This window comes from Callorhinchus milii, unplaced genomic scaffold, assembly GCF_018977255.1.
Source record: "Callorhinchus milii isolate IMCB2004 unplaced genomic scaffold, IMCB_Cmil_1.0 Scaffold60, whole genome shotgun sequence".
Lineage (NCBI taxonomy): Eukaryota > Metazoa > Chordata > Chondrichthyes > Chimaeriformes > Callorhinchidae > Callorhinchus > Callorhinchus milii.
The window spans coordinates 297,291-320,947 of NW_024704801.1; the positions used below are offsets into that span (position 1 = coordinate 297,291).

Sequence of the window (23,657 nt, forward strand, 5' to 3'; positions counted from 1 at the left end):
CACAGACACACTGTGTGTGTGTGTTAGTAGGAACCCGCTTGTTAGTTGACTGGGGACTAATAATACCTTCTCTCTCTCTCTCTCTCTCTCTCTCTCTGACGCACTCTCTGTCTCTCACATTCTCTCTCTAGTTCGGGTTTTTAAAAAGCGACGTGAATTTTTTTTCTTACATTAAAAAAAAATTGCAAATCGGGGTTTCGCGTTGGCACAGCGCCTCTCACCTCGGAAGGGTGTCCCCCCCAACACGGCTTGAGCTCTGGGTGAAAGCCGAGCGTGCGCGCAGAGTGGGGGGGGGGGTTTGGGCCACCAGAAACGGCCACGTCTAAATGCCTTGCACCTCTGTCTCTTAACCCCCCCCCCCCCCCGCTCTGAGGTGGGTTCAGTGCAGTTAACAATGTGCAGTCCTGTCGTTCAGTGGTTAGAGCCCTCGCCTCGCAAGCTAGAGGACCCGGGTTCGATCCCCGGGCGGGTCACGTTGGTGTGACACCTTAGGCAAGTTTCCTTATTCCGCGGCCAGACGCACACAGACCGACGACGCGCCTCTGTTGACCAGCAGTCGGTGGGAACCCGCTTGTCGGTCGATTTGGCGGATCGCTTTTCCCGGGGGTGATAACCCCTTCAAAGAAAATAACAATAATGATAAATTGGTCACCCGATCCACCCCACGACTGTTCGTGGGGACGCGGCTGGGCGCAGTTGGCCGCCGTGTTTCGCCCACCAGGAGTACGCGGCCGATTCGCGTCGCAGCCTATCCTGCAAAACGCTTTGAGACGTCTCGAAGACGCGATGAGGCGCCGGATCGACGCCAGGGTTGTCACTGTTTGCTGCACAGTCTGACTCGGGGAGAGAGATGATTGTTTGTTGGTGTTTTGATTTATTATGTGTTATGCGGGAGGGGCGGGGGGGGGGGTGGTGGGGAGGGAGCGGGGGGACGCGAGGGAGAGAAGGGGCACAAATTATAAGTGAAGTTTTAAAAACCTTAGTAGCTTTAACATCGACCTTCACTGCCTTTTACTGTCTTGATTTTTTTTTTACGCTCGGATCTTTTGTGAAGTTTCTTTTTCCTTCCTCGTCTTATCGACTCACCATTAAACACGGCCTTTTTGACGAGAGAAGCAACAGAGATAATCTCTCCCGGTCGCTACGAAACGAGATTGTTCCGTGTGTGCGTGTGTGCGTGCGCGCGCGCGCGTACGTTGGGGTGCGGGGTGGCTAGTTAATAGTCACTTAACGCTCCCCCTTTCAGCCGTGCGGGAGGTTTGACACGGGACAGACCGTCGTTCGAGGCGACTGGTTTGGGGTGCGAGTTGGGGTTGATCTCTCCGATGGCAAAAATGTCACGTGGCTCCCCTTTCGTGGCTTAGATCGACTCGCACTGTGTAACCCTCGCGCGCGTGTGCTCGTGTGCGTGTGTGTGTGCGTGCGCTCGATTGCTTTTTAAGCGTCCAAATCTGGAGCGAGTCCTGTAGCGCAGCGGTGAGAGGGCGCCCCTCACAAGCGAGAGGATCCAGGTTCGATTACCGGTCGGGGCGAGACGTTGGGCAAGTTTCCTTACTCCGCGCGCGCGCGCACGCGCCGCCCCGTTAGTGTTAGCGATAATCAGCGATCGCCGGGCGCAGTCGGCTGCCGCGTTTCGCCCACAAGACGCGCAGTCACCACACTGCGGAGGGTATCCCGTGAAGCGCTTGGAGACGTCTCGGAGACGCGATAAGGCGCCGGGTCTAACGCCAGAATTATTATTATTATAAATTAAAGTTGGAGCCTTGTTATAATGCAGTTGTCTTGTGTTCAGATATATTCAGACCCCCCCCCCCCACCCACCCACCCACCCACCACCCTTGAGTGGTGTAATTCCCGGGTGGGACAGGTCAGGGCGAAACCTTAGGCAAGTTTCCTTACTCCCCCCCCCGACGCGCGCACAGGCAGTCAGTAGGAACCCGCTTGTTAGTCGATTGGGGGATCACTTTCCGGGGGTAATAATCTCTTAATAGTAATAATAATAATAATTCAGTCGCTTCAACCCCACGGCTGTTTGTGGGGACGTCGCCGGGCGCGATCGGTTGCCGCGAAACACACGGTCACTACACTTTGGGACGTCTCAACGACGCGCTCAGGCGCTGTGTCAAACCAACCCCAGGTTTATTATTATTATTATTATTGTTATTATTGTTGTGATGAAGGTGATGTCAGGCTGTGTGAGGTGACTACATTTCCCAGAGGGCCGAGGTGGCGCATGCGCGGCGAGGGGGGGGGTACGGTCAAGCGGGTGGCGCATGCGCGGTGGGGGGGAGGGCAGGCGGGCGGGTGCGCATGCGCGCCGTGGGCACGGGTGGTGTCCATGGTGACGGGGCCTAGTGGAGCTTTGAGCCCAGTGAAGCCTGTGCCACAGAGAGCGGCTCCTCCGCGGGATTACAGGCGCCGAGCGCGGGAGGAGACCAGGCCACGAGGAAGGGGGGAGCCGCCGAGGATGGAGCCAGGTGTGTAGGGTCTTGTTTCTCTTTCTCCCCGAAACCCCGGGGGGGGGGAAGCCGAACTCGAGCCCGAGGCCTGAGGCCTAGGCTGTGTCGTCACCACCCACTCAACTGGGACCCCAGGAGCAGGAGGGGGCCATTCCGCCCCTCAAGCCTGTTCCACTGGGGCCCCAGGAGCAGGAGGGGGCCATTCAGCCCCTCAAGCCTGTTCCACTGGGACCCCAGGAGCAGGGGGGGGGCATTCAGCCCCTCAAGCCTGTTCCACTGGGACCCCAGCAGCAGGAGGGGCCATTCAGCCCCTCAAGCCTGTTCCACTGGGGCCCCAGGAGCAGGGGGGGGCCATTCAGCCCCTCAAGCCTGTTCCACTGGGGTCCCAGGAGCAGGAGGGGGCCATTCAGCCCCTCAAGCCTGTTCCACTGGGGTCCCAGGAGCAGGAGGGGGCCATTCAGCCCCTCAAGCCCGTTCCACTGGGACCCCAGGAGCAGGAGGGGGCCATTCAGCCCCTCAAGCCTGTTCCACTGGGGCCCCAGGAGCAGGAGGGGGCCATTCAGCCCTCAAGCCTGTTCCACTGGGGCCCCAGCAGCAGGAGGGGCCATTCAGCCCCTCAAGCCTGTTCCACTGGGGCCCCAGGAGCAGGAGGGGGCCATTCAGCCCCTCAAGCCTGTTCCACTGGGATCCCACCTACACATGGAAATTCCCTGAGATAGATTGAGGCTCCCCACTCCCTCCCCTCCCCCCAAAGCCTTGGCTCTCGCCTGCCAGCCTGCGCCTAATACTCTCCGGAATTAGGTAAGCGGTGGGGGGGGCGTCCCTCCAGGGAGAGAGAGAGAGAGAGAGCGTTCTGTTCCAACAACCTCTTTGGGGGATTTCCAGGTGTGGGGGGGATGTGGGGAATTCTCAGTTGGGTTTGGAGACTCTTAAGCCACGGTCAGACACCCCGGTTGGTCACGGTGACGGGTCTCCCCGCGTGTGGGGGTGGGGGGGTCAGACACTCCGGCTGGTCACGGTGACGGGTTACCCCGCGTGTGTGTGGGGGGGGGGGGGTCAGACACCCCGGTTGGTCACGGTGACGGGTCTCCCCGCGTGTTGGGGGGGGGTCAGACTGGGCAAAAAAAATCGAAAACAAATGTCAGCCTTGGCGTTGGCAGAGCGCAGGCAATTGAGCGATGGATGACTCACCTCCCACCCTCCCTCCCACCCTCCCTCCCCACAGGGGGAAGTGTGTAATAATCATAATAAACGTAATTAATTATTACTATAAACGTGCAAATGTAATTTTTGTTCTTGTGCTTGTTTCTCTCTGTACGGTCTGGTGTCAGCCCGGCTCAGCTGGTAGGTAACACAGTCTCTCTCTCTCTCTCTATCTCTCTCTCGCCTCAGGGTCCCTGGTTGTGGGTTCGAGCCTCGTGTCTGGACTTGAACTCCCTGTTGCTCTAATATAGCGCTGAGGGTGACTTTGTGGATTAGAGAGACAGAGACAGAGAGAGACAGAGAGAGATAACCTACTGATGAGCCAGGCTGCTGCCTGAGATGGAGTCCCGTCGCGTCGCGGTTAGAGCGCTCGCTTGCACTCACGTGGCGCCCTTCGCTCGGGGTAGGGTCCCGGAGACGTGATCAGGCGCTGGACCGAATGCAGCCATTATTATCGTGTATTATATTTTATTATATAAAGCCACCGCAGAGATCGGGAACTGACTGAGCTCACGTCTTTGACTGTAACAGAACCAGGAACAACGCTAAGGGTGATCATCCCCTTGAGCGGGTGGCGCCTCGTGTTGTTTACATTGTGCGTATTACCTTTGCCCTAAGCTCTCCCTCTCCAGTTGGTGCTACCGTGTTCCGGGTCACAGTCCTCGTCCCCGCAGCTGCCTTGAGTTTAGAAGGTCGGGCGGTTCGGTGAGGTGCTTATAACATAATATAATACCCTGCCTCGTTTCCGCCGCAGGTCAAACCGCGAGGAGCTTTGACTCGCCCTACGTGCGGCACGTCAGAAGAGACTGCCGAGGTTCGTAAGCAGGAAATCCCGAGGCCAGAGGAAGACCATTCCACGTCCTCCTTCCACCGTTCCTGGCCGTGGCTTGACATGCCGTGTCCGCAAACTGCGTACCGTCTCCCCGGGTATCGCTTCCTCACGGAAATCCATCTCACTTGCTCTTGAAGCAAACAACGGTTTCACTTCCACCGTCTGTCCGTCTGTCTGTCTGTCTGTCTGTCCCCCGGGGGGGGGGGGCAGCCTGTTCCACAAGCTTACTACTCGCTCACTGAAGTTAATAGCTCTGCAGATTTATTCTGAATTTACCCCCACCCCCAGCCACCACCCCACCTTCGATCGCAGGCCGTGTCCTCTGGATCTACCCCATCTGGTTCCTTACCCCATCTGTGATCGCCTCGGAACTCTCTCTCTCTCTCTCTCTCTTTCTCTTTCTCCAACTCCACTGCCCATCTCCATCCCTCCCCACAAATAAACCTCAGGATTAAAGCCCCCGGGATTCACCTCAGAAGCCGGGGATGGTGTCAGGCTCTGCTGGTTCTGTCTTGTCAACGGTTCCTGCAGGCCGGGCTGCCTCCCTCTCTCCCTCTTTCATTCCCTCCCTCACTCCCTCCCTTGCTCACTCCCTCTCTCATTCCCTCCCTCCCTCTCTTTCTCCCCCTCCCTCGCTCCTTCCCTCGCTCACTCCCTCACTCTCCCATTCCCTCCCTCCCTCTCTCTCCCCATTCCCCTCACTCACTCCCTCTCTATCTCATTCACTCCCTCCCTCCCGATCCGGGCCTGGGTGACTGAGCTGCCCCCAAGGGCAACGCTCTAGAGACGCAGTGAAGCCTGACGATGGCCTCGCTCTCGCCAGTGTCCAGCAGAGATGCCAACACCAACTCCAAGCCGGCCAAGGCCCTGACAGACCTGGACTTCCACTCGGGAGCCCGGATCGAGGAGATTAACAAACTGATCCAGGAGTTCGGCAAACACGAGCTGAGGGAGTACGATGATCAGAGGGCGTTAGAGGTGCACACAGCCAAGGACTTCATATTCTCCATGCTGGGTGAGCCTGCAAACCCTCTCCCTCCCTCCCTCCCTCCCTCCTTCTCTCACTCACGCCCTCACTCGCTCGCTCGCTCGTTCACTCGCTCACACACTCACTCACGCTCTCACTCACTCACTCGCGCCCTCCCTCCCCCCTCACTCACGACCTCGCGCCCTCCCTCACCCATGCCCTCACTCGCTCGCTCACGCCCTCACTCACTGTCTCTCTCTCTCTCTCTCTCTCACTCACTCACTCACTCATAGCCTCTAACCTGCTGTGATTTTGCTGATGGTTCAAGTTTCACTGTTTAACAGGGTGTGTAATGTGGAACGTTTCCTCCTGAGCCAGAAACGTTGGGCAAATTAAAGTGAATTTACTGTGTTCCTCACCTGTGCGGGACTGGGACAGTGTGGCGGGAGCTTCACTCTGCCTCTAACCCGTGTTGGATACGAACTGGTCGATTGGGGTGGGGGGTGGGGATCGCTTTTAATACACTATTATTATTATTATCATCACTTATTATTACTAATACTCTCGTGTGTGTGTGTGTGTGTGTGTGTGTGCGCGCGTGTGTGTGCGTCTGGTTGGTGTGTATGGTGCGTGTGTGTGTGTGTGTGTGCGTGCGGGCGTGGTGTGTGTTCTGTGTGTGTGTGTGTGGTATATCTGCGTGTGTCTGTTTGTGTGTGCGTGTGTCTGTGTATGCGTGTGCGTGCGCAGGGCTGGTACAGAAGCTCGACCACAAGCTGCCGGTGGCCAATGAGTACTTGCTGCTGTCGGGAGGGGTGCGCGAGGGAGTGGTGGACATGAACCCCGACGAGCTGGGCGACTACGCCAGGGGCACGGACTACGACATCGACTTCACGCTGCTGGTGCCCGCCTTGAAGCTGCACGACCGCAACCAGCCGGTAACCCTGGACATGCGTCACTCCGCCCCCTGCCACTCCTGGCTCAGCCTGAGGCTCTTCGACGAGAGCACGATTAACCGGTGGAGGGATTGCTGCACAGAGAGTGGGGCTGGGAACGGGGCTGGGGGTGGGGGAGGGGGTGGGAACGGGGCTGGGGGTGGGGGAGGGGGCGCCCACTACTTCTCCCCCACCCGAGTGGCCGATTGGTTCTTCCGCTCGGTATCTGCTGTGATCGGGGAGATCCGCAGCCACCCCCAGCGGGGGGTCCCCAGGGTGGAGAAGGTGGAGCAGAACGGGACGGTGGTGTCGGTCATCCTGAGGGCCGGGGGCAGCCGGATGCTGTACGACATTGTGCCCGTGGTGTCCTTCAAGGGCTGGCCGGCCGTGGCCCAGAACTGGCTGATGGAGAACCACTTCTGGGACGGCAAGATCACCGAGGAGGAGGTGATCAGCGGCTTCTACCTGGTGCCCGCCTGCTCGGCCTCGGGCGACCCCCAGAACGAGTGGCGGCTGGCCTTCTCCCGCAGCGAGGTCCAGCTCAAGAAGTGCATTTCGCCCGCCCTCATCCACGCTTACCAGGCCTACAAGGCGGTCATCATCAAGCTGCTCTCCAGACCCAAGGCCATCAGCCCCTATCACCTGAGGAGCCTCATGCTGTGGGCCTGCGACCGCCTGCCCTCTAGCTTTCTGTCTCAGGACGACAACACGGCTCACTTCCTGCTGGGCCTGATCGACGACCTCTCCCACTGCCTGGTCAACAAGTCCTGCCCCAGCTACTTCCTCCCGCAGTGCAACATGTTCGAGCACCTGTCGGACGAGACGGTGCTGCTGCTGGCCTGCAAGCTCTCCTCGGTCCGCACCGACCCGGCCGAGCACCTCCGCACGGCCATCGAACACGCCAAAGCCGCCAACAAGCTGGCCCAGGAGCTGCGCAAGGCCTCGCGGGGAGTCCAGGCCTCCCAGTCGGATGGGGTCCTGGTCAACGCGGGCCGGCAGGACGACAGCCTAGCCAGGAAACTCCAGCAGCTGGTGACTGAGAACCCAGGCAAGTCCATCTCCGTCTTTCTCAACCCCGAGGACGTCAGCAAGCCCCACTTCCGCATCGACGATAAGTTCTTCTGACACCAATGGGTGGGGAGGGAGGGAGGGAGGGAAAGGTGAAAGTACGAAGAGAGGTGTAAGGACACTCCTCGCCTCTGCTTATCTCCTACTGACCTCAACCCAACGGTGTTGGGAACTTGGTGCTTTTGCGGGAATAATGGGAAACGGCTGTGATGTGTGATGGATGAGCTTACAATGGAGCCTTGGCCAATCCTTTCCTCCTTCTCCCTCCCTCCCTCCCTCCGTCCTCCCCTCTCCTCTTCTCTCTTGCTCCATCTCTTCCTTCTCTCCCTTCCCTTTCCCTCCCTTCCTCTCCTTCCTTGAAGAGTTGGGTTTGAATTGAGTTGGGGTTGAGTTGGAGGTGGGTTGGTGGGGTTGGGTTTGGAAGGTGCCGGGGGCCTGAGAGGAAGGTGGGGCTGGAAGGAGGGATGGAGAGCGAGAGAAAAAGAGCTGGGGATATCTCTGGTCAGATGCCTGTTTGTCCTACATACTCTATCCTAAGGTGTTGTGTTGCGTTGAATGTGGTGGTTGTTTTGGTGCATGTGTATGTTGGTATATTATAATATTATGGTGGAGAGGAGGTGTGCGTGTGGGTGGGGGGGTGGAGAGGAGGTGTGTGCGCGGAGGGGAGGTGTGCCTGCGGGATGCGGGGGTGTGTGAGAGAGAGAGCCCCTGACTGGAGTCCAGAATGTCACAGTGTTGAGTCCCTGTGACTCAGACCTGCCTACCTCAGTTGGATGTGTCTCTCTGGGGTTCTCTGTCTCTCTCTCTTTCCCGCTAGGCTGTGGGATCGTGGGGAGAGGGTGTGGTGGGGAGAGATGGGGGGGTGAGGGCGGGGGAGAGATGGGGGATGGGGGCGGGGGAGAGATGGGGGTTAGCTCAGGGAAGGAATTACTGTGGTGACAGACCCTATCTGAAAAGAGACTTGCAAACCCCCTACACACACTCACACACACATGGACACATACACACAGACATAGACACTCACAGTCACTTACACATACAATTACACACACACACACACACACACACACACACAGTAGGTCAGGTTGGGACCATGTTTGCTTGAGGCTGGGTGAGGAGAGAAGGAAAGGGAAGGGTGAGGGCTGCAAACATCCTTCTGACCAGCCGGGGACGATTGATAGAAATCTCCCCCCACCCCCCACCTGCTGTCCCCTGTCTCTCACCCCACCCCCCCCCACCCCCCACCCTCTCCCTGCACCATTTGCCTCTCTCAACGTGTAATTCAGTTGCAGCTCTAACCGCGAGTGATCTCAGTGTCTTTGAGCTCGTGGCAGCTCCGTACAGCGTTCCAGCCTCGTGGGAAAGCCTGACACTGGGCGAGCCTGCACTCGGTCCGGGTCCCGGTAACACGCCGCTTCTCACTCGCTCGCTTCTCGCGCACGACACGCAGTCACTTCACTTTACGGCGTATCCCGCGAAGCGCTTCGAGACGTCTCCCAAGAGGTGACAGGACGCCATATCGAATGCCGGTGGTGTTATTGTTATTGCAAAACACAAAACACTGCAGTTGCTGGAAATCTGAAAGCAAAAGCAGACGTCGCTGAGAATGACCACTCTGCAGGTCGGGCAGCATCTATGGAGAGAGGAAAGTCAGTCAGCGTTTCGTCGGAACTGGGGCACGTTGGGAGGGACAGGCTTTTGTAATGTAATAATAATGTAATTATTATTATTACATTTGTGAGAGCATCTTTCACGGCGGGAGCATGTCTCAAAGTGCTTCAGTCACTACACGTGGCCATAGATTACCTGTGAGACTTGACAGTCCGTGTGATAAGGTGTTGTACAAATCCTTTTTTTTTTTAAAAAGATATACAGTATATATATATATATATATACACAGTCTATAAGAAAAATATCATTGCTTCCGATTGATTGTCCGTCTGGTAAATTGGGGGGGGGGGTGACAAAAGTAAAGTTGTTTAAAGTTACTTACGTTCAGCAAAGCTTCGAAAGGGCTGCACCTTCTAAGAATGTTTTCTTGACAATAATAATAATTTTTGTGGGAGGGGGGTCAGCCACACGGGTGTCTTGACACACGCGGAAACCCGTCACCGTTGCTCAAGAGTCTCCAAAACTGACTGAGAATTCCTGCCCCCCCCCCTCCCCTACACCTGGAAACTCCCAGAGATAGATCGTCTCTCTCTCTCTCTCTCCCTCGCGCTCTCCCTGGAGGGACGCCCCCCCCCCCCCCCCCCCCTCTGCTTACCTAATTCCGGAGAGTATTAGGCGCAGGTTGGGTGGCGAGAGCCAAGGCTTTGGGGAGGGGGGGAGCCCAGAGTGTGCGTTGGGGGTAACAGCTGGAGGTCTAACCGGCTAAACCCACACAGAGCTCGGCCATCGAGAGAGAGAGAGAGAGAGCGAGAGCGAGCGCTGTCTGGTCAAACTTTCCCGCTGCTTGTCCAGCCAGGACCACCCTCCCCGTTCGTTAGTTAGTTGGTTAGTTAGTTAGGGCTTTGGCTGCGGGGTGAACCGGAGCTGCCCCCAGTGACTGGTCAGCCCCTTCCAGGCCCTGCGCCGAGCCGAGCCGGAACGCTGCAAAATAATAATAATAATAATAATAAATAAATAAATAAATAATTCCATGTGTTGCGGGGGAGGCTGACGCGATTGAAAGCGGACCAGGAAACCTGTCAGCGCATCTACCAAATAAGCCACAGGCGTACAAACCCCCGGCCTGACGGCGTGTGTGGCGTTGGCGCTCTCTCCCCCTCGTCCTCTCTCTCTCTCTCTGTGTGTCTGAACCCGCTCAATAAAATGCCCCACACACTTAAGTGCACACTACGTTTCTCCCACTTCACTGCTGGCCAGTAAGTCACGCTGCACTTTAAACTGAGATGACTTGACACAGTGGTTGTGTTAGTGGGACAGAGCGGGGATGAGGGGTTGGGGGGGGTCAAACAAAGTGACCAAATGGAGCCCAGTGCAGGTATATATATACACATATATATATATATATATATTCCCGCAAAAAAATCTTCTCTGCTCATGAACTGATAAACGAATGTCTGTACATTGGAGATGACTGAGTATCTGTACACATTTCAAGGTTTCTGTATATATTGATCATGCACCAAAGTTGTGTATTGCTGATTAAAACGTGTGTGTACGTCTGTCTGTCTGTCTGTCTGACTGTCTGTTCACTGGAAATAAATCTCTGCGTATTTAAGCCAATTTCCTTAGCCGCCTCTTTCTTGTCCTCAAGTGTCCCTGTACGTGTCTGTCTGTGTGTGCGTGTGGTCTGTCTGTGTGTGCGTGTGTGTCCGTACATGAGTGTGTAAGTATGCGCGTGTGTCTGAGTGTGCGGTGTGTCTGTGTACCTGTCTGGGGGGTGTGTGTGTGTGTGTGTTTGTATGTGTGTGTGTCTTTATGTATGTGTGTGTATGTATGTGCGTGTGTCTATATGTATGTATGTGTGCGTCTGTGTGTATATATGTCTATGTGTGTGTCCATATGTATGTGGGTCCCATTGTGTGTGTCTCACTGTGTGTGTGTGTGGCCCCTTTAAAGAGTTGGGGGTTGTACACGGGCTCAGACACTGCGCTGTGATTGGTCGCCGTGACTGTCAATCACAGCCGCCGACTGAAACTCTGGTCCGTGATTGGCCGAGGCGCCCGTCCGTCATCAGGTGCGTCAGTCAATCCCTGCCCTGTGATTGGTCGCTCGGCCGCCCATCACCGCCCCTCTCGGTGACAGACCGCGCTCTGATTGGCTGCCCCGCTCGGTGGCCGCCCCGCCCCCCCCCCCCTCCGCTGCTGCTGGTCACCGTTACCGGGGAGACGCCGCCGGGCGCCAGGGTGAGAGCAGCGCGGCCCGCGGGCCGGAGGGAGGCCTGGGGGTGGGGTGGGGGGTCTGAGAGCGGCCCGCGGGCCGGAGGGAGGTCCTGGGGGGCATGAGACACGCGCACAGTCACTACACTCGACGGCGCGTCCCGCGAAGCGCTTTGAGACGTCTGGAGGACGGGATCGGGCGCCGGGTCACACCCCGGGGGGGGGGGTCACACCCCGGGGGGGGGTCACACCCCGGGTGGGGGGGGGGTCACACCCCGGGGGGGAGGGGGGGGGTCACACCCCGGGGGGGGGGGGGGGGGGAGGGGGGTCACACCAACGGGGGGGGGGAGGGGGGGGTCACACCCCGGGGGAGGAGGGGGGGTCACACCCCGGGATGGGGGGAGGGGGGGTCACACCCCGGGATGGGGGAGGTGGGGGGTCACACCCCGGGGGGAGGGGGGTCACACCCCGGGGGGAGGGGGGGTCACACACCGGGATGGGGGGAGGTGGGGGGTCACACACTGAGATGGGGGGAGGGGGGTCACACCCCGGGGGAGGGGGGGATGTGGGGGGTCACACACTGGGATGGGGGGGGGGGAGGTGGGGGATTATTATTATTATTTTTCTCTGCGTCTCCAGGTTCCCGATGGTGAAGCGCGATGGACCGACCGCTCGGTCGGAGGCGTTCGCTGCTCCGGATGACGCGGACGAGGACAGCGTTCCCGTGCGGGAGGTCCCCAGACCCCACCTCCCGGGTCCGGGTCCGGGTCCGGGTCCGGCAGCGACTGCCGCCCTTCCCGACCTGGACATCTCCCTCACTCCCAGCAAAGCCGACCCCTGCGCCGGGATCCTGAAGAAACGGGAAGGCTGTGAGAGCGGGAAAGCCGCCGGTCACCGGCAGGTAATGGGCGCGTTTTGTGGTCCCGCGCGCACGCACAACACGCGCACGCGCACGCGCGCGCGCACACACGTGCATGACACGCACGGCACGCGTACACACACGCGCGCGCACAACACACATACGTCACTCACATACACATAACACACACACACATGACACACGCGCACACACAACACGCACACGACGCATGCACACAACACACACGCACACACACATACGTAACGCGCGCACACACACACACACACATACATAACACACACAACACGCGCACGCAACACACGCACACAGCACACACGCACACAACACACATACGTCACGCACGCACGCACGCGCACACATAACACACGACACACACACACACACGCACATAACACGCGCGCAGAGACCTGTAAACATGCTCAGCCGGGTGTCTAACACGCACACGCACACGGGAAACCGGTCGCTGTGATCAGCCGGGACTGGAAGCCGGGTTCTCCCTCTTGCGAGGCGAGGGCTCCGGCCACCGCCCGACAGGGCTCCCGGTGTGACGGACTGCGGCCGTTCCATGTGATTTCAGGTCCGTTTCGACGTTGGCCGCGGGTCTGAGGACGGCAACGGGGAGGAACCGAGCCCCGGGGTCAGGGGCCGGCGGGAGGAGAGAGGACCCCCAGCCCAGCAGCCTGTCGGCGGGACATCTCACCAGCCCTCGCTGGCCAAAGCCTCCACCAGCCTCTCCAGCCACGGACAACCGCCTGGCGGGTCCCTGGGGGTCAAGGCAGGGTGCGGAGCGGGGAGCGAGGCCGAGGGGAGAGGCCCCCGGGGGGGAGAGGGGGAGGCCGGGGACTGCCCTCTGGCCGGACCTCAGTACAACACCACCCTCCTCCTGGGCCGCGAGTTACAGCAGGTCCTGGAGGCCAACTTCAACCCCAAGAAGGCCGTCCAACAGCAGCTCAGGAGGTCCTCGGTCACGCGGCAGTGCCTGGGCGAGAGGGTGGCCGAAGGTAGGCACCGCCGCGATAGGAGCAACAGAGTAATAACAGTAATAATAGTCACATCAGTACCAATGGTAATAACAGCAACCGCAGTCCTAGCAGCAGTCATAGTAATAATAGTAGTAATAACAGTAATAATAGTCACATCAGTACCAATGGTAATAACAGCAACCGCAGTCCTAGCAGCAGTCATAGTAATAACAGTAATAATAGTAGTAATAGCAACAGTAATAACAGTAATAATGGTGGTAATAGCGACAGTAATAATAGTAGTAATAACAGTAGTAACAGTGCTGTCCTCTGTGCCCCCCCCCCCCCCCCCCCCAGGCCTGAACGTGCCTGTGGACCGCCAGCGTTACTCGGGGCTGGTCAGCCTGACTGTGCCTGTGCAGGAGGTGCTCAGTCTGGCCGTGCAGGAGAGGCTCTCGCTGGCCAGACCCCGCGGGGACAACAACAACAACAAGGTAACGGCCCAGCGTGGCCCCCGGCTCCCCCCCCCCACACACACCCCCACCCCCAACCCCCACCGTCGGCGGCCGCGCTTTCAGCCACTGCGCCCCGAAACTCTTGTCGTTCTCCTTCCCCCAATCCCCCCGCCTCGCACCCCCCCTCCACCTTCCCTCCCCATCTTCGGTTCGCGGCCTGAAGACCTTCCCCTTCGACCGACCGTCCTCTCCCCCCACCCCGTCTCCGCCACTGTCCAGCGCTCTGCAAGTTGTTGCTGTTGTTGTGGAGGATGACCCGAACACGTTGATAATATGCGACAATCCCACGTTTTCGCCCACGACGGCGCCGGTAACCAATAACCGTAAGATTCCCGGCGTTCGACCCGACCCCTCGTCACGTTCCTCGAGACGCCTCGAAGCGCTTCACGGGGACACGCTGTCAAGTGTAGTGACTGTGCGTTTTGCAGCCTGTATCGAACACAAGGACTATTATTATTATTATCCACTCACAGTAACCCTCTCCCTCTATCTCCACCGCCCCCCCCACCCCCACCCCCCCCACACACACACACAGGAGACCGGCACACAGGCCCCAGACCTGATGATGTTCCACAATGTGACGGAGCTGGTGACGGAGACGCCTTACCTGGGGGTTCAGGGTCTGTCGGCCTTGACCATCCAGTCTCAGGCCAGGCCGTCAGCCTCGGTCTTCACCCTGTATCAGAAGCTGAAGCAGTGGGAGGCTTAGGGGCTGCGAGTCGCAGCGGCAGATGTGAATACTATTTTTATACCTCATTAAATGCTAATATTTAATTTACTTCCAACAGTAATTAGATCAATTACTCGCTCCTCCCAACCTCCGTGACCTCCAACAGTGACGTGCGTGCGCATACGTGTGTGTCGGACACCCGGCTGATCACGGTGACGGGTTTCCGTGTGTGTGTGGGCACACGTGTGTGTGTGTGTGTGTGCGCGTGTGTGTCAGACACCCGCCTGATCACGGTGACGGTTTTCTGTGTGTGTGCGCGCGTGTCAGACACCCGGCTGATCCCTCCAAAAAGAAATCATACCCAGACGGTGAAGTGTATTGTTTCCGCTCTCTGCCTTTATTAACCTGGTTTATATTTCTGCTGCCACTGGGTTGTGAAGCTTCTCACTGGGGGGGGGGGGAGGTGTTGGGAGGTGTCACAGAGAAGGAGAGGGGTAGATATTGGAAGGGGTCTTTCACGAGGGGGTGGGCAGTGGGGGAATCTTTGACGCGCGAGGCCACAGCCACTCAATATCTGAAATAGGCCTCTGGTCATGTTGTTGGGGACTTCTCTCCGTTCCCTTCTTTCTTCCCGACACCATGAAACAGCCCTAATGTGGAACCTACAACACAGAAACAGCAACAGGCCATCTGACCCAAACTTTGGAGAGTAAAAGGGGGGTATCCGGGGCTATCGGGGCGAGGGCAGGGAATTGGAGTGGAGGCGCAGATTGGTCGTGCCCGGCGGAACAGGCTCGAGGGGCTGAATTGGCCTCCTGTGTTTCCGCGAGGGGCCATATTGGGTCTGGCCTCTTCTGTTCCGAACCAGGTCTTGTCTCGTTCTCCTCTTAACTCTTGCGACGCAGTTACGAGGGTCTCCCTGAACGTCAGTAAAACAGGGTTCCCCCACGTCTCGCTGTCTGTCCAGAGCTGTGAGCTCTGACCGAAGTCGCAGAGAGTAAAGCGAACGGCGTGAAGGCACTCTGAATTCTGTGGCTCTCGGACTTCGAGGGAGGGAGGGAGAGGGAGAGGGAGAGAGTGAGAGAGGGGGTACAGGATAGAGAGAAGTGGGTGGGGTCAGTGGGAACCAGGATGGGTGGAGGGAGTGAGAGAGGCCGTGTCTGTGGGTGTCCGGTCAGCGATGGCGGGTGTGGAAGGCTGCTGAGGTGTCTCCTGGTTCCCTGTTGGAGCTGCGGCCGTGTGAGCGAGGTCCTCGGAGCTGGTTGGAAGTCGGTTAGGATCAGGTTCGCTTGCAGGCGGCCGACTAGAAGGATTCACAGGAGCTCGGCATTGAGATGCTTCAGTCCCGTCGCTGGGAGCTGGGCTGCCGGGCGGCGGTGGTGAGGCCTCACCGGGTATCGGAGGCTCCTCACCGACACATTGGCCTGCGTCCTTGAGGGAAGAAAGTTATTAGAAGCCACAACGGCAACAACTTGCACTTATATGGTGCCCTCCAGGGGAGAGGGAGAGAGAAAGAGAGAGGGAGGGGGTAAGGCACAGGGATTGAGGGAGAGTGTTCCAGAGTTCTGGGGCGCAGTGGGCTGAATGCGCGACCACCGATGGTGGGGCAGAGGGCGCGAGGGACGGGCAAGGTGCCAGGGAGGGAGGGAGGGATTTTTTAACAGGAGTGCGGGGAGCAGGCGAGGGACAAGCTGAGGTACCTGCTCTTCCGTCAACGCCGGAATCTCGTTCCTGACCCGTTTGAGGGGGGGAGGGCTGAAGGCGCTGTCGTGGTCAGTTGTGTCGTGGAGGTCGCTGGCTACAGACCAAGGGGCGAACTCGGGCCTCGATGGATCCACGGGAGCCAGACCAGGAGCCGCGGTGAGGAACTCGAACAGAGCCGGACTGGAGTGATCCACCTCCCTGTTCCCGTAGCTGGGCGGGAGCGGGCGAGGAACGAGGGCGGAGGAGTTTGCCCGCTTGGCTGGGGGGGAGCTCGGGCTGCGGTTGACGTGGCTGGCGGGAGCGAGTGGGGGGGAGCACGGCGAGCGGGGAGGTGTGACGGGATCCGGGTCGGGAACAGATCCGGGAAAGCAAGCGGAGGACGATTGGGAACGCCGAGGGACGAGCGTTAGACTGGAATCGGGCGGGGAGGGGCAGGGGTCCGAGGGGAGGGGATACGGGGGACTTTGACGTGTCTGTTCGAGGTCGGAGGCTGGAGGCCGGGGGTCGGAACAAGCGGGTCCGCAGGAAACGGGTCTCGAAGCTCCCGGAGAACTGGAAGAGCTTTCAAGGCCCGACCTATCGAGGCTCAACTCGAGCCTCGGCTCGGGATAAAAGCCCGGATCTTCCTGGAGGGGACTGTCTCCCGTCAAGTGGCCTCCCTGGGAAAGGGCTCCCGTTTGACGGCCGGGATCAGGATTCCGATCGCAGGAGGATTCCACCGTCGTCGTCAAGGGCTCGATGTTCAGCGAGACGTCCAGTTTGATGTTCCTGAGCCCTTGGCTGTTCCCCAAAGCCTCGTACACGCACTTGAGCCAAGGAGGGATCATCTCCACATAGGCGGCTGTCACACAAAGACAGAACAGTCTTTATTAACGGATTAATACCATTGTAGTATGTAATAATAGTGATAACGACCCTGGCGTTCGACCCAGCGCCCTCATCGCGTCTTCGAGACGCCTCAAAGCGCTTCACCGTCAAGCGTAGTGACCGTGTGCCCGTTCGGTGGGCGAACGCGCGCTCTCGCAAACAGCCGCGGGTCAGTGACGTCTTTGGCGTTGGCGAAGGGCCTGACGTGACATTGAAACGCTTGCCTTGAAAGTTAGCGGGAGGACCGATCCCGGTGCTGGAAACTTGACTTGTGGCATTTTTCATCACCTGTCCTGAAAACAGACAAAATTATTATAAAAAGATGATAATAACAATAATAATTATTATCATTCGGTCACTCAATCCCAAATCCTCGTCTCCGGTGTCCGCCCCACACACAGTTCGTTGTGTTCAGATTGTGCAGATGCATTCTCTCTGTCCCTCTCAGATACACTCTCTCTCACACTCACACTCACTCTTACACCTACTCTCGCTCTGTCTCTCTCACACACTCACACACACTCACACACACTCACGGTCTCTCTCACACACTCACTCACACACTCACTCACTCACACGCACACACGCTCTGTTCCTCGCGCACACTCACACACACTCACACACACTCACGGTCTCTCACACACTCACTCACACACTCACTCACTCACACGCACACACGCTCTGTTCCTCGCGCACACTCACACACACTCACACACACTCACGGTCTCTCACACACTCACTCACTCACTCACACACACGCTCTGTTCCTCGCTCACACTCACTTGGTCTCTCACACACACTCTCACACTCCCCTCTCGCTTTCTCTCAAACACACCATCGCTCACACACTCCGTCTCTGGGCTCACACTCGCGCGCACACTCACACACGCGCACTCACGCACACACACACACGTTGAATGCCCCCCTCTCAGAGGTGAAGGTGAGGCTGACAATCCTAACAGTCGCCGACACAGCCTCTGCTCGACACTCACTGTGTATCCGAACTGCTATGAATTTTCTCGATAAGTGTTTCACCTTTGAGAGGATCTGTCACAAAACAAAATGAACATAAAGGGTTTAATCTCACACGAGATCGTAACAATCGCTTGATTTACTGAGGACAGAGGTTTGTGAGGTGAGGGGGTCTTACAGAATGGCGGAACAGGCTCGAGGGGCTGAATGGCTTCCTCCTGTTCCTACGTTCCCTCCCTCGCCTCCCTTCAAGATCCTCCTCCTCGACCGACCGCACCTTCGGTCACCCTCGTTTCTACCCCCAACCTCCTTCCCTCCCCTCCCTGCCCTCCACCCCTCCTGATCCCAACCCCCAAAGGCCTGAGTGTCCAGGGCCTTGGGACATCCTCCCGACGTGAAAGCAAGTTTCGCCCACAAAACACACAGTCACTACATTCATTACAGTGTGTCCCGTGAAGCGCTTTGAGTCGTCTCGAAGGCGTGATAAGGCGCCGGGTCAAACGCCAGGATTATTATTATAAGTTGTTGTTCTAAGCCCCAACCCCCAAGTCTTTTGTTGTCTTGCTGACCACGAAGGCTGGTCTGGGGGTCATTGCCCGGCAGCCCCGGCCCACCCACTCACCCACCCACCCACCCCATTGCCCCAGCCCCCACCTCGCTTACCAACACGAGAGTGTTGATGATCATGATACAGGCGATGGAACAGCCGAAGAACCCGAATAAAACGCGCTCTGTGGTTGGACAGGCCTGACCCGGAGAACACAACGGTCCATTGAGGGACCACTCACTTCCAGGCGACGACATCACCATGGAGAGACGGAGTGAGAGAGACGGAGAGAGAGAGACAGAGACAGAGAGACAGACAGAGCGAGGGAGTGCGCAAGAGAGATAGTGAGAGAGAGATGGAGCGAGAGAGAAAGGGGAGAGGAGGACAGTGAAGGGAGATGGAAAGACCGCGTGGAGAGACAGACAGAGAGAGAGAGAGAGAGAGAGAAAGGCAGGGAGAGAGAGAGAGAGGTAGGGAGATGGAGGAGAGAGGCTTGAAAGGCTGGAGAGGAGATGGAGACTGAGGGACGCTATTGGAGAGAGATGAATAAATGGTGTTGATCGAGTCAGAGCATTGTGACCTGCCTCGAGGACCTTTGTTACTCTCACAGTCGCTCAGTTTATCACCATTGCCTGAAATCGCTCTCTCTCTCACTCGAACCCACAGAGCTGTAATATAATAATAATATAATCCTAATGGCGCCTTATCACGTCCTCGAGACGTCTCAACGATTTGATTGAGGTGCCCTCCGCTGAACACTTCCAGCCACCGCGCCCCGAAACGGTCTCTCTCGCTCTCTCTATCCCTCCCTCCGTCTCGCCCCTTTCCCTCCTTCTCCACCTTCAGACCCTTCCTCTTCTTCGAGCCTGGCCTGCGGTCACCTCCTCCCCCTCCCAGCTCGGGATCGCGCTCAGCCACCCTCACGCGCTCCGCCACGCTGCCCGGCACCAGGACCGCTGCGCAAATGCAAGCTGTCCTTGTCGTTGACCTCCCGGAACGCTTCACGGAAAATAAAGCGCAGCGACTGTGTATCTTTGTCTGCAGCTGATCGCGGCCCCGGCGACGTCCCACAAACAGTCGTGGATTGAGTGACCGAATTATTATTATTGTTATTATTTTTATTTGGAAGTTTTATTACCCCCAGAAAGCGATTCCCCCAATTGGCTGACAAGCGGGTTCCTACTGACTGCTGATAAACAGGCGTGTGTGTGTGTGTCTGTGAGTCTGTGTGTCTGTGAGTCTGTCTGTGAGTGTGTGTGTGTGTGTGTGTCTGTGAGTGTGTGTGTCTGTGAGTCTGTGTGTCTGTCTGTGAGTCTGTGTGTGAGTGTGTGTGTGTGTGTGTGTGTGTGTGTGTGTGTGTCTGTGAGTCTGTGTGTGAGTGTGTGTGTGTGTGTGTGTCTGTGGATTAAGGAAACTTGCCTACGGTTTGGTCCTGACCTGACCCGCCCGGGAATCGAATCAAACCCAGGTCCTCTCGCGGGCGAGGCGAGCTCTTTTAACCACTGAGCCACAGGACAAACCGTTGCCTAATACACAGAGCACGAAGGTAAGGACGGCGGGCGGGCGCGGGCGCGTGTGAGAGTGTGCGCGTGACACTAGGCAGCAAAACAAAAACGCTTACGATTTGTTCCGTGGGAAAACCATCTTGTTTTTTGATTTTTTTATTCCTAATATTTGCAGACGAGAGGCGGAGCAGCGCAGTCTGTACCAAAATCAAACCCGTTAACAACCTATTTTAGGTCCTCAACTGCAAGCGCACGCCATCAATCATAGACATCGGTCCAGTCAGCTGACAGCAGACACCTTGAAAACTCCGCACCAACTGTGGTGCCAAAGGCCAGCCTGGCTCAGAGGGATTGGGGGAGAGCTTCGGGGGGTAGAGGCTGAAATGGGCGGCCGGCGATGGTGGAGGGGAGGGCACGAGGCACATGCAAGGAGGCCGGAGCCGGTCGAGCGGAGGCAGCGGGTAGTGGGTTGGGGGCTGAGCAGGTCGGAGAGAGAGAGAGAGAGAGAGGTCGGGAGGGAGGTGCGAGGGTGGGAAGGGATTCGAAAACGAGTGAGAGGGTCTTGAAATCCATCTGTTCGGTGATAGGGAGCCCGTGGAGGCTGCCGAGGGCTGGGGTGATGGGGTTTAGTGGGGGTGATAGGGAGTCCGTGGAGGCTGCCAAGGGTTGGGGTGATGGGGTTTAGTGGGGGTGATGGGGAGCCAATGGTCACTCAATTTGGTCACCCAATCCACGGCTGTATGTGGGACGTCGCTGAGCGCAGTCGGCTGCCGCGTTTCGCCCGCAAAACACATACACAGTCACTCCACTTTACAGCCTATTTTTTCAAGCGCTTTGAGACATCTTGACAGACGTGATGAGGCGCTGTATCAAATGCAAGTATTATTGTTAATATTATTATTCTGACGACGATAGCGCTCCTACCCCCAGGGAGTCAGAAGATTGTGGGTTCAAGCCCCCCCACACACACACACACACACAAAATCAGTCAGGAGTTTTGAGCTCACAGTCTATAGCCTGTGAACGAGACAAGAGCGCAGGATTTTCGGAGACGTCGAACTTCAGCTCCCGTCTGTCCTGGTGAGTCTCGGCTGTTGGGTGTCAGAAGGCCATAGCCACCCAGCCAAAGATCAGCAACGAGCCCCCATAAGGGGCCGCTTTGGTGAATGTGCTGTCGCCTGTTAACGCCTGGTAATAGAGGGACCCACAGAACATCACCATCCCAGTGGTCAACAAGGAGCCAGCCTGCAGACACAGCAAGAGAATTACTATTCGTAGAATCGTAGGATTATGCAGCACAGAACGAGGCCATTCGGCCCAGCGTGTCCGTGCCGGCAGCTCTTTAAAAAGAGCTTTTACAAATAAATCCCACAAGCGCAGCGCAGGGGGGAGAGAGAGCGAGAGAGACAGAGACTGAGACACAGAGAGAGAGAGAGAGAGAGAGAGAGACGCATTGTCGGAGGCTCCGTCCTTTTCGGGCGAGTAGTTTGAGGAGAGTAGCCCTGTTCGAGGCGGACGTTAAAGATCTCCCGCAGCGCAGTCGGGGGGAGAAAGAGAAAGGGAGTGAAAGACCCCTCCACTCCCCCACCCCCTATCCTTCTCCCCCCAAAGACCCAACAGCCAGTGAGGAGAATATGTACCAGCAGTGGAGCTCGACAATGAGGGACCCCCAGCAAGGCCAGGCTGTGCAGGAAATGGTATTTATTTGCCGTTTCAAACAGCTGTGAGAGAGAGAAACAAGACATTATATTAATAATAATAATAATAATAATCCCGGCATTTGACACAGCGCCTTGTCACGTCTTCCAGACGTCTCAAAGCGCCTCACAGGATTCACTGTAAAGTGTAGTGACTGTGTGTTTCGTGGGCGAAACACGGCAGCCGATTAATAACAATAGTCATCCTTGCATCGGATAGAGCGCTTTATCATGTCATTGAGACGTCTCGACGTGAAAAGGTGCGATATCAAACGCAAGGATTATTATTATTATTATTATTATTATTATCCTCACCAAACTCCACCCCCCCCATCACCCCAACCCCAGTCCTCACCTCCTTCAAATATTCGTCTCGGTCACTGCGTCGGAATCCTACGGGACGACAGAAACGAAAATAAAACAGCAGCCACTTGCAATGTCGCGGCGTCCCGCGAAGCGCTTCGAGGCGTCTGCACAGCGGCGTCAAACGCAAGTGACATTGTTGTTTATTATTATTGCTGCTGTTGTTGTTGTTGTTCCTGCAGAATGAGCGGCTTTAATCGTCACTCTGCGGCACTTGCCTGAACGCTTCAGAGAGACGAAACAGTGGGCAGACGGACACACGCCCTCCAGTGACAGCCTTCAGCTGATAAAAGCGACAGAGTTTCTGCTCCCCTCCCTCCCAGCAAGACTGCAATTCCACTGATATGTAACCGCGTCCACCCCCTCCTTCGGTTACCTCCCCCCCACCCCCCCTTCGGTTACCTCCCCCCCCCGGCCTCCTGCCGCGCACTCGGCCGTTAAAACGGGACGTTAACACCAATCCCCGCTCATTCGGCGATAATAATTCTTCCGTTCGCCGCGGCGCCTTTCACGGCGGGAACGCTGCAGGGGCTTCGCTGTCGGGTCTGGTGGTGACTGCGCGTTACCCGGCAGCCGGTTCTCGCAGCCACGTCCCCCCCCCTCCCCCCCCCCGTCGCCGTACGTCGCCGCGGCCCCCGACGTTTGGGTGGGGGGGGGGTCGGGGTTTATAATAATAATAATAATAATCCTTGCATTTGATATAGCGCTTTTCACGTCGGGAAAAAAAAGTTTGAGACTTGAGTCCACAACCTTCTGACCTGACCCCCCACTGAGAGCCAAAGGTGACACCCATCACCTCTCTCTCTCTCTCTCTCTCTCTCCCCCTCTCTCTCTCCCCACCACAGCCCCTCCGGGGGGTGGGGGGGGGGGGGGGGGACCCCTGGTCGGCTGTGTGGGTGCACAAAGCGAAGGCCAGACAGGAGGACAACCCTCTGACATTACCGTGGGCTCCGTAGGCACCGGCGGCGACGGCCAAAGCCCCTGAGACACCGGCCAACCTGCCGAACAGTCTGGCCGACATGTCTGTGTCTGTCTGTCTGTCTGTGTCTGTGAGAGTGAGTGAGTGATCAGCTGCTCCAACTGGATACACTCGGCCAATCGGCTACATCGCTGCCCATCAACCAATCAGAACCCGGCCACGCCCCCTCCACGCCCCGCCCGACGCGTGTCTCGACCAATGGGCGCGCGGGTGGAAGGCGGGACTCGCTCTCGGGCAGCCAATCATACGCCCGAGGGGGCGGGGTTGTCCCTCCCCGCGCCGCGCGCGAAGGGGCGGGAGCAAAATGGCCGGGGAGGGGGAGGGGCCGGATGATGCAAGTGATGACGACGGACGCCGCGACCAATGGGAGGACAGGATCCCGGGCGGCGGCGGCGGCGGCGCGAGCGCGACGGAACGGTGGGGGGTAGCGCGCATGCGCGCGGGGAGGAGGCGAACGCGCACGCGCGGGCGGGGAAAGCGCGCGAAAGGCGGTTAATCCGCCCGTGAGGTGACGAACGTCGCCATCTTTTTTTTTTCTCTCTCTCTGTGTGAATCGTCGTCGTCGTCGTCGTCCCGCTGCCCCGTGAGAGTGACTGAGTGAGTGAGAAACCATCAACAAACACAGCGGAGAGAAGAGAGAGAGAGAGAGAAGGAGGGAAAGAGAGAGAGAGAGACTCGGGGGTTGGAAGGGGGGAAGGGGCGGCCCTG

The 23,657-nt window shown here is 57.7% G+C and overlaps 3 protein-coding genes across 4 annotated transcripts; 2 read left to right on the forward strand and 1 right to left on the reverse strand.

The window, feature by feature from the left end:
• The first annotated feature begins 5,187 nt into the window (after positions 1-5,187).
• LOC103173370 (protein MB21D2-like) lies at positions 5,188-7,730 on the forward strand. Its single transcript, XM_042345559.1, has 2 exons — positions 5,188-5,509; positions 6,209-7,730. Exons 1-2 carry the CDS (start codon positions 5,299-5,301, stop codon positions 7,516-7,518), a joined length of 1,521 nt encoding a protein of 506 aa, XP_042201493.1. The 5' UTR covers positions 5,188-5,298; the 3' UTR covers positions 7,519-7,730.
• A 3,564-nt stretch (positions 7,731-11,294) lies between these two features.
• On the forward strand, positions 11,295-14,423 carry LOC103173300 (protein phosphatase 1 regulatory subunit 35). Its single transcript, XM_042345560.1, has 5 exons — positions 11,295-11,315; positions 11,928-12,189; positions 12,746-13,169; positions 13,488-13,624; positions 14,181-14,423. The coding sequence occupies exons 2-5, from the start codon at positions 11,935-11,937 to the stop codon at positions 14,352-14,354; spliced, it is 990 nt and encodes a 329-aa protein (XP_042201494.1). The 5' UTR covers positions 11,295-11,315; positions 11,928-11,934; the 3' UTR covers positions 14,355-14,423.
• Positions 14,424-17,123: 2,700 nt separating this feature from the next.
• Positions 17,124-23,082, reverse strand: tmem256 (transmembrane protein 256). 2 transcript variants are annotated; one of them, XR_006085926.1, is made up of 6 exons: positions 22,913-23,082; positions 21,963-22,000; positions 21,551-21,631; positions 20,918-21,155; positions 17,879-17,933; positions 17,124-17,179 (listed from the first exon to the last, which is right to left on the reverse strand). XR_006085926.1 is itself a non-coding variant. In XM_042345558.1 (4 exons), exons 1-4 carry the CDS (start codon positions 22,989-22,991, stop codon positions 21,012-21,014), a joined length of 342 nt encoding a protein of 113 aa, XP_042201492.1. In that variant the 5' UTR covers positions 22,992-23,082; the 3' UTR covers positions 20,766-21,011. The 2 variants fall into 2 exon arrangements, 1 of the variants encoding a protein (XP_042201492.1); XM_042345558.1 differs by lacking the exons at positions 17,124-17,179; positions 17,879-17,933 and having other exon boundaries at positions 20,766-21,155.
• Positions 23,083-23,657: the final 575 nt, after the last annotated feature.

Coding starts and splice junctions, on each gene's coding strand:
- LOC103173370 (XM_042345559.1), top strand. CDS start 5,299: ATGGCCTCGCTCTCGCCAGTGTCCAGCAGAGATGCCAACACCAACTCC. Junction 5,510..6,208: donor CTTCATATTCTCCATGCTGG/GTGAGCCTGCAA, acceptor GTGCGTGCGCAG/GGCTGGTACAGAAGCTCGAC.
- tmem256 (XM_042345558.1), bottom strand. CDS start 22,991: ATGTCGGCCAGACTGTTCGGCAGGTTGGCCGGTGTCTCAGGGGCTTTG. Junction 21,632..21,962: donor GAGACGAATATTTGAAGGAG/GTGAGGACTGGG, acceptor TCTCTCTCACAG/CTGTTTGAAACGGCAAATAA. Junction 21,156..21,550: donor ATTGTCGAGCTCCACTGCTG/GTACATATTCTC, acceptor CTGTGTCTGCAG/GCTGGCTCCTTGTTGACCAC.
- LOC103173300 (XM_042345560.1), top strand. CDS start 11,935: ATGGTGAAGCGCGATGGACCGACCGCTCGGTCGGAGGCGTTCGCTGCT. Junction 12,190..12,745: donor AAGCCGCCGGTCACCGGCAG/GTAATGGGCGCG, acceptor ATGTGATTTCAG/GTCCGTTTCGACGTTGGCCG. Junction 13,625..14,180: donor GGGACAACAACAACAACAAG/GTAACGGCCCAG, acceptor ACACACACACAG/GAGACCGGCACACAGGCCCC.